We start from the raw sequence: 23429 nt of genomic DNA, 5'->3' as shown, positions 1-23429 counted from the left end.
GACATTATTGCAATGATAATTTCATGATGCTATTTGTAAAGTATTACACATCGTATTTGAAAGAGTAAAAAAAAGGTCTTACCCCTTTACGGTATACGGGCCACAGGTGAGCAGCCGAGACAGCCGAGTCTTCGCATGTTTGTGTCATCACGTACTATTCTGCTCAAAGTACTAGAGAATGGGCATTGTTCATGCCAAGGTATGTTATTTGTTCTTAGTCTTAACCATTTTACTTGTTGTATGATTGCAAATCTCCACAGTTGACATCTGAGGGCAGTTTCAAGGGGGTGGGGGGGGGGGGGTTAGGCGAGTTTAAGTGTGAGTACGAGTGTACTAGTACAAAGCATGTCATGTAAATGTTCTACACGTAAATATTGCTACATAGATGTGTATACATGTATAGCAATGAAAGGAGCACTTAGTCAAATTAGGATTGATGGAGACTGCACGTTCATATTATATTGGTATGTCTTGCACACGATGCATTTCATAGGAAAAGATGGTGCCTAGATTTCCAGACTTCCATTGTTGGTTGAAGATTTTTTTATTTTATTTATTTTGTGTTTAGTTTTTATTTGTATTTTTTGTTTGTGAGTTATCACAATATTAAACAGATGCTGAAACCCACGATGATGTGAAGTGTAAATTCCAGGTAGATGTTATCATAGCTCTTAGTTTAATTAGGTGTGATGTTTTGATCATGTCGGCTATATTTAAAATTCAAATGAGTAGTGCTTTCCCCTCCAGATAGTGTCTCTGTCTAAATGCAAACTAATTCCCATACCACATAGCACTCGTAAATATATTTTATTCACTGGTCAAAACATCTTGGTATACCATCCCCAGCAGTGTGTCCTGTAAATAATGGTAGCCAAATTTTGTTGTTGTGAGTCAAAATGAGAAAAATTGGGATTTCTTGTGAGTCACCATATAGTAAGAGATGGGAGAACACCAAATTTTGGTGTCACTAGAAATTGTGTGAATCAGTGGTGTGTCAAATTGACTTAGAGGGTACACTGGTCTCCATGTTTATTGCTTAATTATATGATGTATCATTTGCTTTGATATACAGGGTCCTGATTCATCGTCATATCCAGCCATGGTAGGAAAGAAAGGTATACCGCCACCACCGCCACCAGGACATCAACAACGTGTCTTAGTTCTAGACAATAAAGAGGTAGTGTACAAATATTTAGTCTTATTATTACTAGATTTGTAGCTTTCATTTTGAAGTTTTAGATGTATCTTTGTATCTTTGTACCTGTATATTGTTTGGACATTTATCTTCTAGTTTTAAAAGATAACTTCATGACCTTATATAACCTTTAACCTTTATCATATAAATCTGATGACCTCAAATGTCTTATCAATTTGATGACCTCGGGGGACCTCTAACATCTCTTGTAAATTTGATGACCTCAAATGACCTCTAACATTTCATCTTTATAAATGTGATGACCTCCAGTGACCTTCAACCTGTCTTATAAATTTGATGACCTCAAATGACCTCTAACATTTCATCTTTATAAATGTGATGACCTCCAGTGACCTTTAACCTGTCTTATAAATTTGATGACCGCAAAGGACTTCTAACATTTCATCTTTATTGATTTGATGACCTCAAATGACATTTCACTTTATTTCAGGCAAAAGTTGAACATATCCGCATAGAAGGGCTACAGAAGACAAAATCTGACCTGGTTGCTCACCTTGTCAAAGATGTCCTTAGTGCAACTAGTATAGAGGAAGCCATCAAGAAATCCAACCATGCCAGAAATAAGATGGAAGAACTGGGAATATTTAAACGTGTCAATATTTTTATTGATACCAGTAAAGGTAAATTTATGGGGCTTGACTGGTTAATTATAAAATATTAACTCATGACATTAAAGCGTTAATTTTCACTTTAGATACGAGGTAAGCACTTAGAAAAGATGTTTGGTTCCGGTTACTTGACCTCCATCTAGTTTTTTACTGTCGATGCTAACTTTTTTTTACGTATTCAAAAAAAAATTACTAAAATCGTGAAAACTGTGAAGTCTCGCAGAAATAGTGTATGTGGAAACTGACATCAAATATAAAAAAGACAAAATAAAACGGTTCTTCCAATCTGTAATGGCTGTACATCTGATGAGAAGAAACAAATAACACAGAGACCATATGGAAAACAATAGAAAATATATCTACCTAAACTAGACTCTCACATGAAAAAAAAATCTACATACCCCACCTATTCTAAAATTGAACATAATCAGAATCACACAATTTTTTTTCTGCCTAATACAAATTCACTGAGAAATTGTTGTCTTTTTGTACAAAAACAATAGTGAAATAAACTTTACTTGTGGCTTGAGTAACTGACTTCAGACAAATGGAAATAGAGTCACCATCAGTCAGAATTAAAAACCAAGGTTACTGAACTTGTTCAGAGACAATTTACTGAATAATATCAACTTATTGTGACAGGTCCAAATGCAAATCCAAATGGTCTTGATGTCACATTTGATGTGAAAGAAAGTAAACGAATCAATGGTGGAGTACATACCTTGGTTGGTAACAATGAAGGCAGTCTGGTAAGTTAATGTAACGTGTGCCTGTGTGTGTGTGTGTGTGTGTGTGTGTGTGTGTGGGGGGGGGGGTGATCAATGGTGAAGTACACACATTGGTTGGTAATAACGAAGACAGTCTCGTAAATTCATGTAAAGTGTGTGTGTGTGGGGGGGTGGGGGGGAGGGGAGGTTTGATCAATGATGGAGTACACACATTGGTTGGTAGTAATGATGGCAGTCTGGTAATTTCATGTAGAATTGTTCATTCATGTACAAAGTTAACCTTTGCCGTAAGAGAGAATGGTACAATATTAATATTTCTGTAAGAAGGTCACATGATACATTCCATAATAAACTATCTGTCGTTATCAAACAAAGTATGGAACTAAGATTACCCAAAATCTTACTTCATACTTAGAGTTTTATTTCTAATAAAAATCTAACACTATTTATCTTATAGGTTGTTGGACTAAAACTGCCCAATGTCTTTGGTCGTGCTGAGAAGATAGTGTCTGAGTATTCCTATGGTACAAAGAAATCATCAGGATTTCATGTTTCATTTATCAAACCTTTCAAAGGTGACCTTCAAAAAAGGTAAACAGTGTTTTTAGATTTGGTGAAAACACGATTGGATGAATCTGAATGGAACATTACGTGCAAGTACAAATGACTATCCTACCAGATATAGTATATTTTTAACCATTTATCTTTGCTCAAACTTGAGACTATACATGATGTTAGTGGTTTTTAGATAGCGCAGTATCTTTCATTATTGAATGATCTTGACAGTGTTATTTCACAACACAACTCAGAAAAACAAATGCAGTATTTTAGTATCGCCTTGAAACTGCATAGCTTGGTTTAAATATATTCACCATCTACAGCGCTCCCATGTTATGTTAGTCAGTTAGGAAACAGGATCAACCAATCACAAAAGGAAACATTTGTTGATTGGTTCATCACACAACATCATACTGAAAACTATATTAACCAATTTGACAAAACAGCAAATACAAAAACACTTCCGAGAGAGAGGCTCTGACCATGTTCACTCACTGCCACAAGATGGTGCTATAGTCCTAGTCATGGTATCTTAGTGGGTGAAATAACCCCTCCTCCATTGCCACATGAAATAAGTGTGTGTGTGTGTGTGTGTGTGTGTGTGTGTGTGTGTGTGTGTGTGTGTGTGTGTGTGTGTGTGTGTGTGTGTGTGTGTGTGTGTGTGTGTGTGTGTGTGTGTGTGTGTGTGTGTGTGTGTGTGAGTGAAACAACTCTGTCATCCAATAGCAACATATACTAGATTTAGGGAGAAAAATATGCCAACACTTAAAAGTAGGTGTTATTTGAAACATCAGTATGTATGTTTTGATTTGTATGTTGTTAATTTTTTTTATATTTTAACAGTTTTACAGCAAGTGCTTTCAAAGTGATGAGTGATTTTGTTCCAAGTGGCTACAGAGATACAGACAAAGGTGTATCACTTGATCTCTCTGTAAGTATGACATACGTACGTACATACATACATACATACATACATACATACATACATACATACATACATGTACATACATACATACATACATACATACATACATACATACATACATACATACATACATACATACATACATACATACATACATACATACATACATACATACATACATACAGAATAAAACATTTTTAGACTATTATCTCAGATTCAGGGCAATATGTTGTCGTAGCTTTAGGGTAGTATCTCTGATTTGGGGAATATTTTTTGTGGATACTCTATTAATGTATAAGGAACTATGAAACTTACCTATGGGTAATTTGTAAGATTACAAAGATTTGACACATAATGTGAAACCTAGATGTAGTGTTCTCAGTACCTGCAAGAGAATTCTATTACATAGGATTGTCATAAAAATTATGAATATTTTATTTCTTGGGCGAAACAATAACTTATGCTCCATGCACTCCACATTTATTACATGTACCATAGGTGTGTGTGAGAATAAGCCATCCATCTTGTTCTATTTTGACCCTTTAGCATGAGATAAAATGCTATTGCAGGTACTGAGAATAAGTCAACCATCTTGTTCTATTTTGACCCTCTAGTGTGACATAAAATGCTATTGCAGGTACTGAGAATAAGTCGAGAATTGTTTTGTCAAAGTTTCTTTGCCAAGCTGAATATCATAACATGTGTATTTTGCCAGTGGCTAAATATTCCTTGTTTTTACTCCATGAAAGTCATTATACACTAAGTGTATAAGATTTTAGTATGAATGTATATGTCAACCATTTCATTATTTGGGCAAAATTACTGGGGGGGGGGGGATGATTGGTTCATAAGAATCATACAGAATAGAACATGTAACATAGAAATGATTGACAATTCTGTACAATGCTATTTTCACGAAATAAAAGAATGGACATTTTATGACATTTTGTCTTGTAGTTTCCTAGTGTTGTTGGCAAACAGTCACTTAGATGGGAAGGTGTATGGAGAGAGTTATCTTGTCTTAGTAGAACAACATCATTTGCTGTAAGAGAAGAAGCAGGCCATACACTCAAATCATCATTAAAGGTAAAATTGCTTTTTATCTTTCTATGAAGAGCGATATCTTGTGTACATGTATGTGTCTAGACATATTTCAAAGTGTTTCATATTTAGCCGCATTCAGTTTATATCTCATAGGGTAGATTGGAGATTATAGCCACCAGATGAGTTATACACTAAATGTCCCACCTGTTTTGATCCCCAAATAAGTTTATAGGTGTTTTATTTGTTCATATTATGAAAGGAATGTGTCATGAACTATAGAATAAAAGAGTTTGTAGAAATAGGATTTGCATAAAATGTGGCTGTGGTGTTATTTGTAGAGCGCCACCGCTTTTGAAGTGAACCTATCTTTATATTTCCAGTACTTCTGTTCAATTTTGTGTGAAATGAAATATCTTTATATTTCCAGCACACTTGTTCAATCCACGTGACACAAAAAAATTTTTCAGCACATCTATATGTGTTAAATGAGATATGAACATATCCTTTTATCTTCAGTACACCTATTCTTATGACCAAAGAAATAAACCTATCATTTTATTTCCAGCACGACTATACATGTGACCAAAGAAATAAATCAAATCTATCATTTTATTTTCAGCTTGTCTATTCATGTGACCAAAGAAATAAAATAATCCTTTTATTTTCAGCACGTTTATACATGCGACACAAGAAATGAAGCTATCTTTCCTACTGGTGGATACTTCATCAGATTAAACCAAGAATTGGCAGGCTACACAGGTGGTGATGTTAAATTTCTGAAGGAAGAAGTAGAATTGCAATTCAACCAGAGCTTGTTTTGGGATAGTGTAAGTATGAAATGATGATGACCACATATGTTCATCAGCTTGGTAGATTAAATGATTTATGCAGGTTATAACACACAAGCAGTCAAGAATTTTTGATCATTGATCTTTCAATCAGTCTTGGTCAACGATCCTCGACAAATTTCATAGTCACAGCTGACCACTAGGGGGCGGTAAGACCAGCCGATTGTAGATGTTCAGTGGTTCGATGCCCCCTAATGAGGATCGCCGACCAAAACAGATTGAAAGCTCAATGCTAAAAGACTTTGAACTGCTTGTACATAATAACTAGTGTGGTTATAGGTTATGGTGTCTTTACTGAGTTTATGTCATGCTAAACATATCAGGTAGCTGTTATTGCAAGTCAGAATAAAGATACCTTATACATATATGTAGCTATTTGTAAGTTGGTCCAGTATTTTACCAGTATGTAATGCTATGCTCTATTTTTATCAAGTTTATTTATTTATTGCATCCCTTTTGTATCAGAGGCTCACTAAACATGTTAGTAGCAGCACTAACAGAAAACTAAAATACATACACTACTAAGATAATTAGAGAAGATATATGACTAATATAATCATATACAGAAACAAAGAAAACAAAACAAACAAACCAAAGGGAGGTAAGAAGAGAGAGAGAGAGAGAGCAAAAAAAGTTCTGTTTTCATACTGTCCACAATCATTTTGTATATTTTTTCTGCTTACATCACCAGGTATTATCATGTAGTCTAACTGGAGGAATCTTGAAGCCTTTGGACAACTCAGCATCACACATCCTAGATAGATTCTTTCTAGGTGGACCAAACTCAATTAGAGGTTTTACTTTGAGGGGTATTGGACCACATAAAGATGGTAAGTTACTATGGCAACCATTGATTTACTTTACTATGGCAACCATTGATTTACTTTGAGGAGTATTGGACCACATAAAGATGGTAAGTTACTATGGCAACCATTGATTTACTTTACTATGGCAACCATTGATTTACTTTGAGGAGTATTGGACCACATAAAGATGGTAAGTTACTATGCCAACCATTGATTTTCTGTGAGGTGTCTTGGACCACACAAAGTGGTAAGTTACTATGGCAACCAATATGAGGGGTATTGGCCCACACAAAGATGGTAAGTTACTATGGCAACCAATATAAGGGGTATTGGCCCACACAAAGATGGGAAGTTGTCATAGGAACTACTGCTTTGAAGTTAAGTCAGTTTTGATATTTCCATCACTGAAATGTATAGGTGTAAACCAAATTGACAATTCTCGTAACAATGTCCTTGGATATATTTAATCATAATTTTGAATTGGAACTTGGTAAAAAGTATGTGGAATGTAGGTAAATTTTACCTACTACTAGCTGACTTTACCTTTGACATTAAGGTAAAGGATGTTTGATGATGGGGCCTGACTGAGATCATGGTTGCTTTACATGTATATACTTCACTGAATCACTACATTGAAGGCTGACCAAATATGCCTAAGGTCTTTGTGATAATCAACCCAAGATTACAGACATAACAAGAACCTGAATTCTAACAATGATTCTGTCTTTGGCTGCTTAAAACCCAAGCACATAAATATATGTATTCTGCTCTTAAACACTGTATATTGACTACAGATACCATTGGTTCTAAAGCATTCTGGTAACACTGAATATTTACATTGACTTACAGGTGATGCCGTTGGTTCTGAAGCATTCTGGGCAGGTGGTCTTCATCTGTACACACCTTTACCATTCAATCCAGGCAAAGGTGGATTTGGCGATTTATTTAGAACTCATTTCTTTGTCAATGCTGGTAATCTGGGAAGTGTCAACTTTGGTAAGTATCTAAGCTTAGGGGTGGGATGGGCTATTTGTCACATGTTTCTTCTGAGAAATGAGATTGAGAGATACAGCTGGGATCTCAGTGCCTGATTTAAATCCTTTGGTGAATACATATGGCTTCCTTTAACCTGCATCTATATATTCTCTTCTGAGACACATGACAACAGCCCATTGTAGTACACCCCTGATGATGATAATGAGACGTCAGTGCATATTTGAGATTCACATCCAAGATATGTTTTGACTCTGTGAGTAGAAATATTTTCATCAGTAAGTGTGAACCTAGAGTCCATTAACATTCATTCCTGTATAATTTTTGTTCCTGAAGATGATACATGGAATGCCAACTTAGACAGAATGATGGAAAACTTAAGATGGTCATATGGTGCTGGTATTGTGCTAAGACTTGGAAGGATTGCAAGGATAGAAATTAACTACTGTGTACCTATGAGAGCAGAGAATACTGACAAGTAAGTAGAAATTAACTACTGTGTACCTATGAGAGCAGAGAATACTGACAAGTAAGTACACATCAGCTAATATGAAGTGTTTGTCAGACAATTGAGCTAAAATATGTGTATTGCTAAGATGCATACATACAGTAGGGAGGACTTACAAAGCAAATGATCTTAGCAATGAAGCAATACTGTTTTTAAAAAGAGATAACCGTTGCTGTGTGCAATAGCAACCAGGTTGAGTATACATGTATGTATGAAGGTGTGTGTGTGTGTGTGTGTGTGTGTGTGTCTGTGTCTGTGCCATTGTCTATGTGTGTCACAGTGTGGCTGCTAGTGGCTGCCTACATGAAAGATTGCTAGGTGTACACATTATGCATTTGTACCCAAGGCTGGGTGTTACACATTTCAACTGAAAGTTTCTAACGAGAGACATTAACCAATCAGGGTGTCAAGAAAAAATGATAAAGCCACATGTTTGAGCCACATATCAAAGTTATCTAACCTGAATGCAACAGGTGTATTTCCTGTGTACGAGACCCAATGAATGTCATCCAAGCAGGAGTAATTAAACCTAGACAATCGTCATGTGTGTAAAATGACCCCTGAATGTGAACTGATAAGACATTCTCTCATATCCATACGGTTTAGACAAATTGGTTTCTGAAAAAGGAAAAGAAATGAGTGAAACTCACCTAATTTAACAAGTATATTTCATAGATTTGTACATAGACCCTCCTGCAATGTTGGTGGAGGGTCTATGATTTGTAGTGGGGAGGGGCATGAACTTTTGTTAATTATGATTTCAACTGAATGATTAGTAATGAATTTATTTCATGTACCTTTTCTTCACAGAATTAGTGAAGGTCTACAGATTGGTGTTGGAATTAATTTCCTATAACAGTCTTCCAGTGTACTATAAATTATGTTGATATTATTAGCTGACGAAACTATGCAGCTATTTCAAACTGAAATAGAATTATGGCCATGTTACCAGGTGAAGGTTTGAGTCTTCAGTGTGCGTGTTTTCTGAAAATGTTTTATTTGCCAACAACTTTATTGCAAGAGTGAAAGTTCATGGAACATGAGTTCATAGTAATAATGACATTTTACTTCGAGTTAAAAGATGTTTGAACAGATTTTCTCTGACATTTTATCAGCTTCATCAGGTGTATAATTAGATGTTATTCCCAAATATTTTTCTTTGTTCACCCAAGGAAAATACAAGTGACCTAAGGGGCCCTTGTCACTTTGAGTCGTAAGACGAGTATTTTCCGGCTGAAAGAAGAAAAATATTGGCGAACATAATCATACCAGCGCCAGTAAATAACAAAGACAAGTTGGGGGAAAATAATGACAATCTTGGACATTTTGACTCATATTTCAAACATTGCAGAACCAGTGACACAGACACACGTTGTCATGACATAGACACATGTTTTTGTTCAACTTGGCATCAAGGAGTCAAAACTTGAATTTCTCGTTTGATTAGTTTACTGCTACATGAAGTTTCAACTCAAGAAAACCAATATTTGTTTGGAATGTTACTGTGTGTGTACACTTCATTTCTTTATCAAATGTATAGTGATGGAATATTTTCATGAGAATTTTTTATCACAGAAGTAAAAGATCTTAAAAATAAATGACTTTTGTGCAGATGTGTTTGTGTTTTATACTTTAATGTTGTTGCTTACTTTTGAAGTGCTTGGTTAGTAACTCTGGATACAATTTTAAATTCTGTCCAGCATCTGACCACCGTATCAACTGTCTACCTTGGCTTCAGGCTACACAAAAGACAGAAACTACTCACCACTATATCACATTGTCAACTTGATTTCCTATCTTTATACAATGTAAGGAAATTGTCACTCTCACTTCATGTCTCTCAATTTTAGAAATAAAGGTTGCTGAACAAAACCCAAGCATAACAGTCCCTCTAGTACACAGCTTTAGGGTAAGCCCTTAACACTGCCTTTAGTGCTATACAACCTCTGGTCACTCTTAAGTTATCAGAATTGCCCGGCAATCTGGCAGGTAGACTACATATCCAGGGACTTTACACTCTCAAAAAATCACAATGTTACTACATATCCAGGGACTTTACACTCAAAAAATCACAATGTTACTACATATCTAGGGACTTTACACTCTCAAGAAAATCACAATGTTACTACATATCCAGGGACTTTACACTCAAAAAATCACAATGTTACTACACATCCAGGGACTTTACACTCTCAAAAAACCACAATGTCACTACATATCCAGGGACTTTACACTCTCAAAAAATCACAATGTTACTACATATCCAGGGACTTTACACTCTCAAAAAATCACAATGTTACTACACATCCAGGGACTTTACACTCTCAAAAAATCACAATGTTACTACATATCTAGGGACTTTACACTCTCAAGAAAATCACAATGTTACTACATATCCAGGGACTTTACACTCAAAAAATCACAATGTTACTACACATCCAGGGACTTTACACTCTCAAAAAACCACAATGTCACTACATATCCAGGGACTTTACACTCTCAAAAAACCACAATGTTACTACATATCCAGGGACTTTATACTCTCAAAAAACCACAATGTCACTACATATCCAGGGACTTTACACTCTCAAAAAATCACAATGTTACTACATATCCAGGGACTTTACACTAAAAAAATCACAATGTTACTACATATCCAGGGACTTTATACTCTCAAAAAACCACAATGTCACTACATATCCAGGGACTTTACACTCTCAAAAAATCACAATGTTACTACATATCCAGGGACTTTACACTAAAAAAATCACAATGTTACTACATATCCAGGGACTTTACACTCTCAAAAAATCACAATGTTACTACATATCCAGGGACTTTACACTCTCAAAAAACAACAATAACACAAGACTGGATTTGATAAAGATGAAAGTAAAGTACACTTTAATAACATCTAATTGCATTATATACACACAGTAACATACCATACATTACATAAAATGTCACTGACCCTGTCATAGTGATCAAAATATTTCAAATGCTCTTTACCTAAAAATGAACAATCCTGTAGTTAATCTGATCAATTCTGAACAATAGATGCTCCCTTGCTGTGTGATGCCATGTATTACTCCTGTATCAGTTACAAAATCATGACAGATCAAGTTTTGTATGTGTGAGAAAAATAGCAGAGATACAAAAACTTGACGTATGCTGTAAACCAAATTTATTGCATCATATTTGTACCACTGTTTGCTGTAGTGAGAAATCAAGAATTTCTGCTGTAAATTACAGCAACTAATCTGGTAAAAAGAAAAACTGAAAATACAATTTATTTAGAATTATGGTGTTAAGAAGGTAATGTCTACCCTAGTCTGTAGGGTATGTCATGACGGGGCGCCCTCAAACATCAGTCAGCCGTTTGAGTGCTAGCTGTTATGAATGGCATCACACGTATCTTGCAGACTACATTGGTTCCACTCCAGCGTTCTTGTTAAGGATTGCTAAGTAGGTTGCCTAGAGACTTGGCTATCAGACTTGACTGGACATACCAGCAAATGACAGATAACAAAATTGCCAAATCTCAGAGATTGTACACAATAGGCTTTACAAAGAAAGAACTTCATTACATTATTTCAGTTGTCAATTTATCATCAAATATGAATAACAATTCTATAATTCTCTCTATTATCATATCATTGATAGATATTCTTCAAAAATAAAAATCACATCGCCATCTATATAATTTGCAGAAATTCTTTTGTTTTTATTTCTTCAACTTCGTAGCACATCCTAACTATTTGTTTAGGCCCAAGTCACAGAATTCTTGAGTCGATGTTGGAAGTTTAATTTGAAAGACAGTATTTGTAATTCATTTTATAGAAAAGAAAGATCTCCACAAATGTGCGTACATTTTTTTTATGTATTTGGCAAAAAATGAAAACCAGAATTTTATTATTCCATTGTTACTTATTAACCATAAAAGTAAAGTAGAGTTAATACTACTATGGAAAGCAAGGTATCAACAAACTAAGACATATGGATGTTGTTTGCATGTGGTAGATTATACCAGTGGAAGATAGACTTAGTGGTGTGGATATATATATGTGGATATTACCCTGTAATCAAAACAGTGTCAAAAAGAGTGCAGCCATTTGAAGATAACTTGCTATCAGAGAAGACACCCTTCTGTCAGTGTAATTGCATCGACATCCATCGATAGCTTATATACAAAAATATTGCAACACTGTTCTGAGTTTGTGTATATCTTAGTTTGCCGATAGCTTGATTTCCATAGTAGTACCGTATCTATAATGCCCAATGAGACAACTCATTATGAACCAATGAAAAGTGATAATCAGCAAATCTGAATATCAGATAAATTCTAATTTACATATACGAATAATAATGAGCTTCTGATGTGACAGTGCACTATATAAAGTTGTGGATTTACAAAAGAGGCTTATTTTTGGACTGGTAAATAAGAAATGAATGTGATGTTTTCATTAGTCTACTACTGACCTTGCAAGCTTGATAATACAATGATTTAAATTAATTATTCAGCAATAATTGTTTCTCTCCCAAAATAGCACAATAATCTCAATTCGAAAATGAAACATGTTACAGTGAATAATTATTTATGGTAAGACATTAATACTGAATATTTTAATTAAGCCATTGTGTGATCAAGGTCTGCAGCAGATGGAATGAAAGATCGCATTCATTTCCAAATTTACCGTTCCAAAGTAACTATATTTTACTGTCCTATTAATTCTTGGAACCATGAACAATATAATCTCCTCATCATATTCACTGACAGTACACTACACAACATTGAAGATATGTAACTCCACTCATCTTTAAAAAAATTTAAATTTGCAGTGTGCGTTAAAAACATAGTGCAGTATCAAAGGCTGTTTGACATAACTATTTATCAAACCATAAAATATAATTATATTTGTAAACATTCAAAAAATGGCACTGTTCAATACACAAGGCCTGAATAGATATACCAGTCATTCTCCGTCTAAATACATTCTGTATCTATGTTGAGAGATTCAATTTGCAACTTTTCAGAATTGTTGGTGATGTGTTTTTTCAATGATAAGTTTACATTTACATATGTACCAGTGATTACAGTGACCATATGGATGAGGATGTGGCATTTATTTTGGTATACAATAAGTATATCATGGCTTCCTACTTGAAAAATGAATGTGAAAGAACATTGACCAAGTCTGTGTTTGAAACTCATGACATCACAAAATGCTAAAAGTTTCTTATTGTACGTACAATAACAACCTTTTTACACATTTATTAATATTTTGCAATTTATTGAGTCCATGTGTAATGTTTTCTTTAGAAGCCTGTTTTACTGCAGTGTGAAAGAATAGCAATGTTTATCAGTGTTCAAGGTGTCAAATGTAATGTCCCATGAGTGAAACACCAAGCCAACATCATTTTAGCTGTAAAGGAGGCAAAAGTAAATTAACTAATTAGTCAAGAAGCGAATTAATTATAATTGGTTTGAAAAAATCCACATGAGGTAAGGTGCTCTCAATAATCATTGAGTTTTCATGTTTTGTTTATTTTACTGAAGTTTTTCGGATTTTTTTTAAAACTTACATGTAGCATGATAAAATGTATATATTGAACTTTTATATCTTATATTACATCGATATAAATATGTCAAAAAAATATGATTATGGAGATTATTAACAATAACTTTTTCTAATATATTATTACAAAATATTATAATTGAGATATAGATGCATTTATGAACTTTCATGGAATCTCATCTACAGTAGATGAAATTTTGTCAACAGTGGATATTTTTGTAGATGAAGCTGTCACTTGAAAACTTGGTAGATGAGGTGTTAATAGGTGTCGTCTATTGTAGATCTACTGTAGACAAAACTTTGTCAATGGTGGATATTTTTGTACATCAACATTACAGAATCAAGCCATTAGCTAAGGAAGTGGGGTTTCTTATCTTTCTTATCACAGAATAATGTTTGTTGGCAATATTTACAAATGTGATAAAGCACTATTACATAACACATCAGGCAAAGCTAAGCTCAATATCTAAGTGTGAAGCCCCTAATGTTATATCAGTTGTTATCAGTTTTACGACCCATTATCAGTGACATTGCAAATAGCTTTAGAGATGCAAACAATTTTTATGACACCCGACTTGCTGGCTTACCAAGTCGAGAAAGTTGCACTTGAACTGCTAATGCAAAGAATCTGTCATGAGCTGTGACTTGAAAACTTGGTAGATGACGTGTCAATAGGTTTTGTTTCGTCTTTTGTAGATCTACAGTAGATGAAATTCGTGTACAGTATATGCACTCATTTTGATTTTATAGGTATAACTGTATATGCTAATTAGGTGGTAGATGAACAAAACTATGGTTGTATTCACAATAGAATACCTGCACAAAGCACTGTACAGTTTAACTAATTAATACATATAAATTATCACCTGACAGAATTTAGGTACTTTTAAAGGCATTTATTTCACATTAAATCAGATTTATTTTATATTTGGGTATGTTGGGGCAGATTGATGACAGTACATCGAACAATATCCATATTTCATCATGTTGGGATCACTGGTTTAGTTTTGTCTCAAATTTTAATATTTGAAATCAATTTTAAATCAAAAAGTTGGGACATGGCAATTACCAGATACATTTAGAACTTAATGGTCACGTTTTCATTAATTGTTTACACGCATCATACTCTAATGAATAGAGCATTTAAAGTCCATTTCATTTGTATGTAAATGAGTCATTGACAGCAAGGCTTGGTGTTAGGTCATTTTATGCAGATCATCTACAACTATGCAGATCATGTTTTCCCATAGATCGTATAGGGTATCTACCATTTTCCTTATCATTTTATTTATAACCCAAAACTTATAACAGAACAATGGACCCACACTAGTTCTGTCCTTGGATATTGTGTTTTTAAAAACTAAGAGTGGCACATTCATACCAAACAATCGGCCTGCATGACTGTTGTCTTCGCTCGTCAGGTTTTCAATGCAAGGTCAAATTGCATCCAGGTCCAATGGTATTGTTGTATGGGTTGTGAACTAGTTCTGCCATGTACTGTAAAGAGTTCTATAAAACATTCTACCAAATCCATCGACCTACAAATTTTGAAAGTCGATCTAAATTTACTCACATGATACTGAGTACATGTATTCATTTTTAATTCACATTTTTGTGTGAAAAATGAAGCTTCATATCAGAGTTTCACAATTAACTTTATCAAACCATGATCTACAGCTAATAAGTATAATATTTTGTACTTTATTTGGGAAGTGTCAAAAAAAATAAATGTCAATTCTTAAAGTTGAAATGTTGTGATAGCTGACTTCATCATGATAGGGTCACTGTTTACAGTTGTATTACAGGCAATTACCACAAAGGGGAATTTTTTTCCGACTGAATCACCAAACAGCACAAAAAAGGAGATAGGCAAGACCCCAAATACAGGAGAAGTGATGTTTTGGACTTTCTTCAAAATGAGAGTCTCAGACTCAGTCTCACTTATGGTTTACTTAGGGTCTTATATACCTGCAAAAAGTTACTAAATGGTTGCAATGTTCTTCTCATTTACAACACTATCAGTGTTTTGCTAAGAGTGGTTAAAGCAGGTAAAATCTACCAGCGTTCCCATGTCATTTTACCTGCATTCCAAAAACAAAATTACCATATAGACCATCTATGGGGAAACACTGCCATTTTTACCCCTCTCTCTCCCATTCTGTTACCAGGATTCCCCAATCTCAGCAAAAACACTATATTTATGTAAAACAATGGTAAATAGCCAAGACACAAGTTATACATGACAAAACACAATTCTAAATGTTCCATCTCTATGTATGTGGAACCAGTTTGGATTGCACAAAGTAACACTGGCAAAGATACAATATGATAAAGCACACACTGAAGGTAAGTTCTAAATAATGGTGTCAACAACTATATTCACATACACACAAGTGTACAAAGTATCAATGTTTTTGTTCAGGGCATTCGAGAGGTAGGTAAAATACACCTGCATTCCAAAATATCTTTAACTGGATTCCCTCCAAAAATTATGGCAGGAGACGTGGAAATCACTTGACAAAACCTCTAACCGAGTATTTTCTGACTGAATGAAGAAAAATATTATTGGGGAAAATATACGACGTAGTTACAGCTCCTCAACCATAATTACAAAAAATCGGGAAAACTAATAAACCCCACTTTAATGACATAAAAAGACTATGGTGTAAACCCATATTTTTAGTTTGAACATGTACAACCTGGCTTGTATGTGGTATTAAAAAGTTGAATTACTTGCTAGCTTGTTTGAAGTATTCAAATCTGTGTAGAAACTTATTTTTAGTTTGAACATGTACATTGTACAACCTGGCTTGTATGTGGTATTTGTAAGACTGAATTACTTACTATCTTGCTTAAAGTATTCAAATCTTTGCAGAAACTTATTTTTAGTTTGAACATGTACAAACTGGCTTGTATGTCAGTGGTATTAAAAAGGTTGAATTACTTGCTATCTTGTTTGAAGTATTCAAATCTCTGCAGAAACTTATTCAGTGCACCAAGATAATCCTTAGGATATTTGTACATGTGACTGCAATGAAGGGAATCCTCAAAGCACACTCCATCAATAGAATACCCTAACTCATTTCTCATAAATGTTATTACCTTCTCGTTGATTTCCGCTGATCCGATAGGATCTGCTTTTGAGTAGATAAATAATGCTGGTGCAGGTACCGGAGAATGTTTAAAAGTTTTGGACGCCTTTACGTAGTGTTGGCGAGTCATCTTTTGAGTAGCGCGTAGGTATAGTTCTAACGATTTTTGAAAACTGACTTGCAGAAGGGGATTCTTCACAAGGGCCTTTGATAAGCCAATTGGGATGTCATCTAGATCAACAGCGCTGTCGTAAACCTGACCAATGATTCGTGGAATCGTATTCTCCTGCTGTATCATATTCTGCATTTTGATGAGCACTTCGGAGTAAAGATACGCACCGACTGAAAACGCATGAACAAACAATGGCCGATTTCGGTATTCCTCCTGTTGAACAAACTGAACGACATTTTCTGCGATGACTTGTGTTCCTTTCCGTGGAATGAGTAACTGCATCGGTGTTGTTTTGATGGTCAGTACATCACAGCCCCTGTTGAGATAATAATCTGCAAACCTTTCAAGATGTTTCTGCTTTGCTGCCATCCAGCTGAACAGTAACACAATTGGCTTGGACAGCTCCTCTTTATCACCAGATTTTGCCTCCTCTCCCTCACTTTTCTTCAAGAGTAGGTTGTCGTCAATTTTCTTGGCAGTGACATTTGCTGGAGTCATAATGGAGCATGCCCTCACAATATGGCCAACTTTTTCTGGCTGCAAAAAATAAATTATCAATATGAGAAAATGAACACTTTGAGATACATGAGTTTGGTATATATTTTACGTGTTTGTCCAGCCCATGCAGATCCAGGTGAAAACACAAAATAACCATCCCTTCATTAATTGCTGCTTCAGTGAAGACAACTGCAGAGCTAATCTTAAACACACAAATTTCATCTGCCCCCCCCCCCCCCCACACACACACACACACACTTCAAAAGTACTAAATAAAAAGAACAGCAACTGCCATAAATAGTAGATTGAGTGACAGGTTTGTCAATAAAAAAAAATTCACATCGTTGAACCACTTTTGACAAAATGTCCTGACCACAACAAATTCTTTTCTCTCTCTCTTTTTTTTTTTTTTTTTTTTGGGGGGGGGGGGGGGGGGGGGCTAAACAATGATATTTTAAGGGAAACAACCAGACCTTTATCCTATTTTCATATATCTCAGTGCGATGCCTTAAAAATGATGGCATAGTTTAATAGTCACATAAAAGAGAAAAAAAGTGTGTGTCTGTGTGTGTGTGTGTGTCTGTGTGTGTGTGTGTGTGTGTGTGTGTGTGTGTGTGTGTGTGTGTGTGTGTGTGTGTGTACATGTACATGTTGTGGATAATTTCAATTCATTTCATATCATACTTTTAAGAGTCAATCCCCATTATTAATATCTTAGAAATGATAATTAAAAAAGAAGGAAACTATCAATTGTTTTAACAAAAGTCTCAAACGTCAGTGATAGAAAGTCATTTTTTCGTCATGATATACAAGTTTGTAGTGTTAGTCTTACCATCAGTATAAATATTGCATTTTTTTTCTGATAGGGCCAGAATTCATCGTCTTTCATTATTTTTTCTGTATCGTTTGATGAGATTCTATAAATATAACTATAAGATCTGTTTGGTCACGAGAAACAGAATAAAAAGAACCATCCTTTCGGATCTGATTATACCGATTACAATTATTTAGTTCAAAAACCCTGTACAGGAGATTTTGTCTTACAATGAAATTCACATAACCAGTGTGAAAGGAATAGATATAACTGTGATTTTCAAGATAAATTCAATTGATAAGACCCCTGTATATAAACAATTACACTCTTCTTCTGACAGTTCAATTCACACAATCAACGGCCAAGTGTGGTATCTGATACCAGAGGTCGTAAAATAGATGTCTTGTGTTCAATCTCAGTCTAAGGTTCAATCCATTGTATTGCAACATTGTCTATAAAAATAGTGTGCTTAGTAACAGTCAGTCTTGATATTGGTGGCTTGTATTTTACAACCTCCTGTTATCAGATACCACACTTGGCCTTGATTGTTTGAATTGAAGTGTAGAATTGTTAATATACAGGGGCTTTATCAATTGAGTTTATCTTGAAAATAAAAAAGTTATGTCTATTTCTTTCACACTGGCCATGCGAAATTCATTGTACATGCAGCTTGCAAATTTACACTATGGAACGAACTATCAAGGTCAGTGAGACTGATCACAAGGATGATTTCATGTTGAGATAAAAACAATAATGATAACACAGAGGCATCCCTTAAACAGTGTCTGCTCTACTTGTTGCATTTGTAGTCTGTTTAGTGTTATCATGATATTTATAATTTGACAATCAGAGTAATCTACATGTACCTCTTTTATTTATATACAGTTGATGGACTTTGTCCGGATGATATCAAATGTAGATTATATATATATTGACCCTTACACAGGTGACCCACTTTAAAAATAGGTCAAGTTTAGTGTGACCTCTAATGAAATTTTGTTGCTGTGAGTCAGAAATACTGGGATTTCTTGTGAGTCCTCACATAGTAAGAGATACTAGAGGAACAATAAATTTCGGAGCATCAGATTGGCTTAGAGGGCAGGCTGGTCAGGTCACTACATTTAGATATGTTAATATTAGTGTGGTGTTATGTACAACTGGGTAATTGGGTCACACTTCCATATGTTAATATACATCAGATCACTATGTTTAGATATGTTGGTGTGTATTATGTTAAACGTACTGGCACACTTAGGATTTTTACATTGCTGCAGATATATTTTTACTTCATTTTTTTTTTACAAATATCATGTGTGTGAGTATGTGTGTGTGTGTGTGTGTGTGTGTGTGTGTGTGTGTGTGTGTGTGTGTGTGTGTGTGTGTGTGTGTGTGTGTGTGTGATAAATCATGTGTAATGAAGGGAATTCAGGGAAGATAACATGCACTACATGTAGGCCAAGCTAAATTATTTGCACAATCAGCAATATTTGACCACACTTAACAGTGTATAGTATCTATGTCAGTGGGATTAATATTACCTAAACAGCTGGTATCATGAAATGTTTTATATAAAGATATTCATTACACATGATTTATTTCACATGTAATTATGACTAGGACACTACAATTGGTAAAATGTATAATTAGGAATTCTTCGGCTATTATACATATTTTAACACTACATATTTCAAGTAAAAAGATGTCTGCGTCTGCATGTGTCTGTCTGTCTGTGTATCTGTGTGTGCGTGTATGTGTGTGTCTGTGTCTGTGTCTGTGTGTGTGTGTGTGTGTGTGTGTGTGTGTGTGTCTGTGTCTGTGTGTGTATGAGACATACGAATGGGCAGCAGTATGTGTGCCCTCTAATGATAACAAAATGTTGTTATTGTGAGTCAAAATGATAAAAACTGGCAATTCTTGAGAGTAAGAGATAGGGGAACACCAAATTTTATTTTGGTGTGTTACTAGAAATTGTGTCAGTGACACATCAAATTGGCTTAGAGGGCACACCGATATGCAGATGTGATAATCAAGATGATCGCACATGTAACTAGACTATTAATTTTGCATTATCACATTAAGAAACCCATATAAAGGGTAGGAGGGAAATACAAAAAGTAATAAATAAATGACCTGCGTTTTAAAAAAAAAAAAAAACATTGTTTAGATAACATGCTAAAGGACTGGTTATAAAAAATCATATCACATAGCCCAGGGAAGATAACGTGCACTACATGTAGGCCAAGCTAAATTATTTGCACAATCAGCAAATATTTGACCACACTTAACAGTGTATAGTATCTATGTCAATGGGATTAATATTACCTAAACAGCTGGTATCATGAAATGTTTTATTTTAATTTCAAATAAAAATTGCTACTCATAATCAAAAAAATAATATTTTGGAAGAATGAATTCAAATTATCACTGATATCTCTTCAACATCATCAGGGGTATCACTAAAATGGATGTAAAATTGTCTATTTGACACCTTGAACCCAGAGACCATGAATATTCATTGTTGAATCCTTTTTCATTGTGTTTTTCCCCCAGGTTTTGAATAAAGTACTCTTTCAAGGTATTTTAGACTTCTGTTATTTATTTTTAAAATATATATCATTTAATTATAAAAAATTACATCAATTTGAAAGCAATCATGCAAAATTCTTTCTTAAGATTTGTTACTATTGCCATTCTTCAGATTTAAAAAAAAAATCTACTGTTTAAAAAAAAAATCTACTGTTTTAAAAAAAAATTGTGTTGGGAATTGCTCCTGATGATTTTCTCTTTAAATGTATGCAGACGAATATAAACATAAACACAATCAGATATTTCTAAAGAGACGGCTCTAAATTAACTTTTTTTCTTTGTTAGTCCAGGTTGGCTACCAATATTGGAAATTGTAGCCCAAGGACAGTGACCAGTAGTCTCATATTCCAGAACTGAAAACAGAGTTCCTCTACTTGGAAATATATGTGTTGACATTTCCATGTCCATAAATTTTCCATCCTTTAAATCATCACATAATCAGTGATAGCCTTAGTGGGCTACCAGCTGCAAATTATGGTAACCCCATGACAAGAATTGGCAGTCTGTGGAAATGGGACTATCGTTACTTTATCGTAATTTTGAGCCCTGAGAGATCCATTCAGGTTTGGGATTATGTAACTGGACTTATGGCCAGCTATTATTGACGATTACATAACACTGTCTGGGACTATATCAGTTATGGTAGCACTGATTTAAATAGTAATTAATCAACTATTTAATGAATAGATTAATTAATTTATCGATCATTTGATTAATTGATTGATTGGTGATTGATTGATTTCGAAAGAGTTACAGATTCTAACTATATCAAGTGAATCAATCAAATTCAAAAATTCAATCAGTCCCCCCCCCCCCCCCTCCATTCCATTATCCCTCCAATGAGTCAAAGAACCTAGTCCATACTACATGTATATTGTTTTATAGATTACAAGTGAGGACCTGGAGAACAACCCATACTGTACAGTCCAGTCTTTATCATGACAGTACTTTTCGTAGTCTTACTGTAACTATAAATAAAGCAAGGGCGTGCAAAGTCCAGGGTTCATTTCTGAAGGTAAATAATCATAATGGAACCTGGACGGACCAAGCATCGCCATCCCCTATCACGAAGATCACAATCTGCCCAAATATTGTACACGTTCTAAAACGAACACCGTGGACCTGTTTAGCGTGCCTAGTTTAGTCAGTCCTAATAAGAAATTTAAAAATATCAAATTTTAACGGGTATTTTCTTTACTGTCAAATGGTACATTTTACGGTGTCTTGCAGAGAGGTCATCGAACTTGAATAACCTACTTGATAAGTAATAACAATATCAATGGGTCGAATATTCGACAGGGATTGTTTGGATCAAAAACCCGGATCCAAAGCCTTCAATACCAGTCCAAACAAAGACTTATGAAATTGTAATTTCCTCGAAAGGGATACAATGCATTTCAAACTACGTATTTCCTGAGACGAGTAAATGGCTAATCAATGTAACAGGAACATACACCGAATCACACGTGGATATTTTTTTTTCAACGTCGCGCATGATGTAATACCACTAGTAGTAGTCCTGCTTGCAGACGGCGCACGGGTACGGTCTGGGGGGGACAGAGTTGTCAGAATCGAATCCCGAATGACTCCGTATGCAAGCAGAACTAGCGCATGATTAGATCGGCCGCCGCTAAGCTGATTACATGTACACACGTGTACCGTCCTTGCACTGTGTATGTGTGTCCCTCCCAGCCCAGTTTTGTCGGACAATGTCCCAGTTTTAAGACAAGGATCGCGTGATTGATTGAATGGTCCATATTGTACAGTGGATGATGTGTGTGTGATCCACGTTTTTAAACACTGAACCTTGCCTAAGACTAGCTAGAGAGGTAGAAAACCTTGCTTTGTCCTACAATTCGCAAGTGCCACGGTCTTAGTCAGAGAGTAGTGAACGATGATGACGTGTGCATGATCGTGTGAGACAAAAGCGGTTGACACATTACCTGTTTAGTAAAAGAATCAAACATCCCTCTCAGAGCGATCGTGTGTTTCATCGTTGAAAACATGGCGATGGCTTATATGTTGACGTTTTTCTCGCCAAATGTTGACTGTCCATCAACTATCGCTCGTACCTGAACGGTGCGCGATACCAAGATCAAATGAATACAACTGATGAAGACGCCGGCTTTACATGTGATACGAGCGTGCAGCTGCTGGCAAGTTCATTGGTGACCCGAGATGACCTTCAAAGTATCAGCTTCTGATTGGTCAACCGTTATGACGTGAGAAAGCGGCCTTTTCATTATTTATAAGCAAGATTTTTAAGACAGCAACTTTTGCTATTACATTTTTTGTGATAATACCATCACAAAATAGTTTTCATATATTTGCAGTTTCGAATTCTGACGTTCCGTTCCCAAACGTTCCGCATCGTCTCAGACCAGTTATATGTATCATGGCCGGTCGACGTGTCAATGCACTCTTTGTAGGACCGCTTTCAATTCCTCTATTGGACAA

At 35.1% G+C, this 23429-nt stretch overlaps 2 protein-coding genes across 2 annotated transcripts; one reads left to right on the top strand and one right to left on the bottom strand.

The window, feature by feature from the left end:
* The first annotated feature begins 47 nt into the window (after positions 1–47).
* On the top strand, positions 48–9812 carry LOC144447961 (sorting and assembly machinery component 50 homolog A-like). Its single transcript, XM_078138083.1, has 12 exons — positions 48–199; positions 1073–1177; positions 1647–1836; positions 2467–2573; positions 3010–3143; positions 3954–4041; positions 4993–5121; positions 5748–5906; positions 6619–6757; positions 7583–7729; positions 8063–8204; positions 9045–9812. Exons 1-12 carry the CDS (start codon positions 179–181, stop codon positions 9088–9090), a joined length of 1407 nt encoding a protein of 468 aa, XP_077994209.1. The 5' UTR covers positions 48–178; the 3' UTR covers positions 9091–9812.
* Positions 9813–14707: 4895 nt separating this feature from the next.
* On the bottom strand, positions 14708–23091 carry LOC144448474 (transmembrane protein 53-like). Its single transcript, XM_078138735.1, has 2 exons — positions 22916–23091; positions 14708–17611 (listed from the first exon to the last, which is right to left on the bottom strand). Exons 1-2 carry the CDS (start codon positions 22976–22978, stop codon positions 16751–16753), a joined length of 924 nt encoding a protein of 307 aa, XP_077994861.1. The 5' UTR covers positions 22979–23091; the 3' UTR covers positions 14708–16750.
* Between the last annotated feature and the right edge of the window lie 338 nt (positions 23092–23429).

The sequence above is a fragment of the Glandiceps talaboti genome, chromosome 17, assembly GCF_964340395.1.
Source record: "Glandiceps talaboti chromosome 17, keGlaTala1.1, whole genome shotgun sequence".
NCBI classification, from domain to species: domain Eukaryota; kingdom Metazoa; phylum Hemichordata; class Enteropneusta; family Spengelidae; genus Glandiceps; species Glandiceps talaboti.
Note: the sequence above shows the minus strand (reverse complement) of the source record. Positions and strands in the feature narration are given on the sequence as shown.

Coding starts and splice junctions, on each gene's coding strand:
- LOC144447961 (XM_078138083.1), top strand. CDS start 179: ATGGGCATTGTTCATGCCAAG. Junction 1,178..1,646: donor TAGTTCTAGACAATAAAGAG/GTAGTGTACAAA, acceptor ACTTTATTTCAG/GCAAAAGTTGAACATATCCG. Junction 5,122..5,747: donor CACTCAAATCATCATTAAAG/GTAAAATTGCTT, acceptor TTTTATTTTCAG/CACGTTTATACATGCGACAC.
- LOC144448474 (XM_078138735.1), bottom strand. CDS start 22,978: ATGTTTTCAACGATGAAACACACGATCGCTCTGAGAGGGATGTTTGAT. Junction 17,612..22,915: donor TTGATTCTTTTACTAAACAG/GTAATGTGTCAA, acceptor TATTTTTTGCAG/CCAGAAAAAGTTGGCCATAT.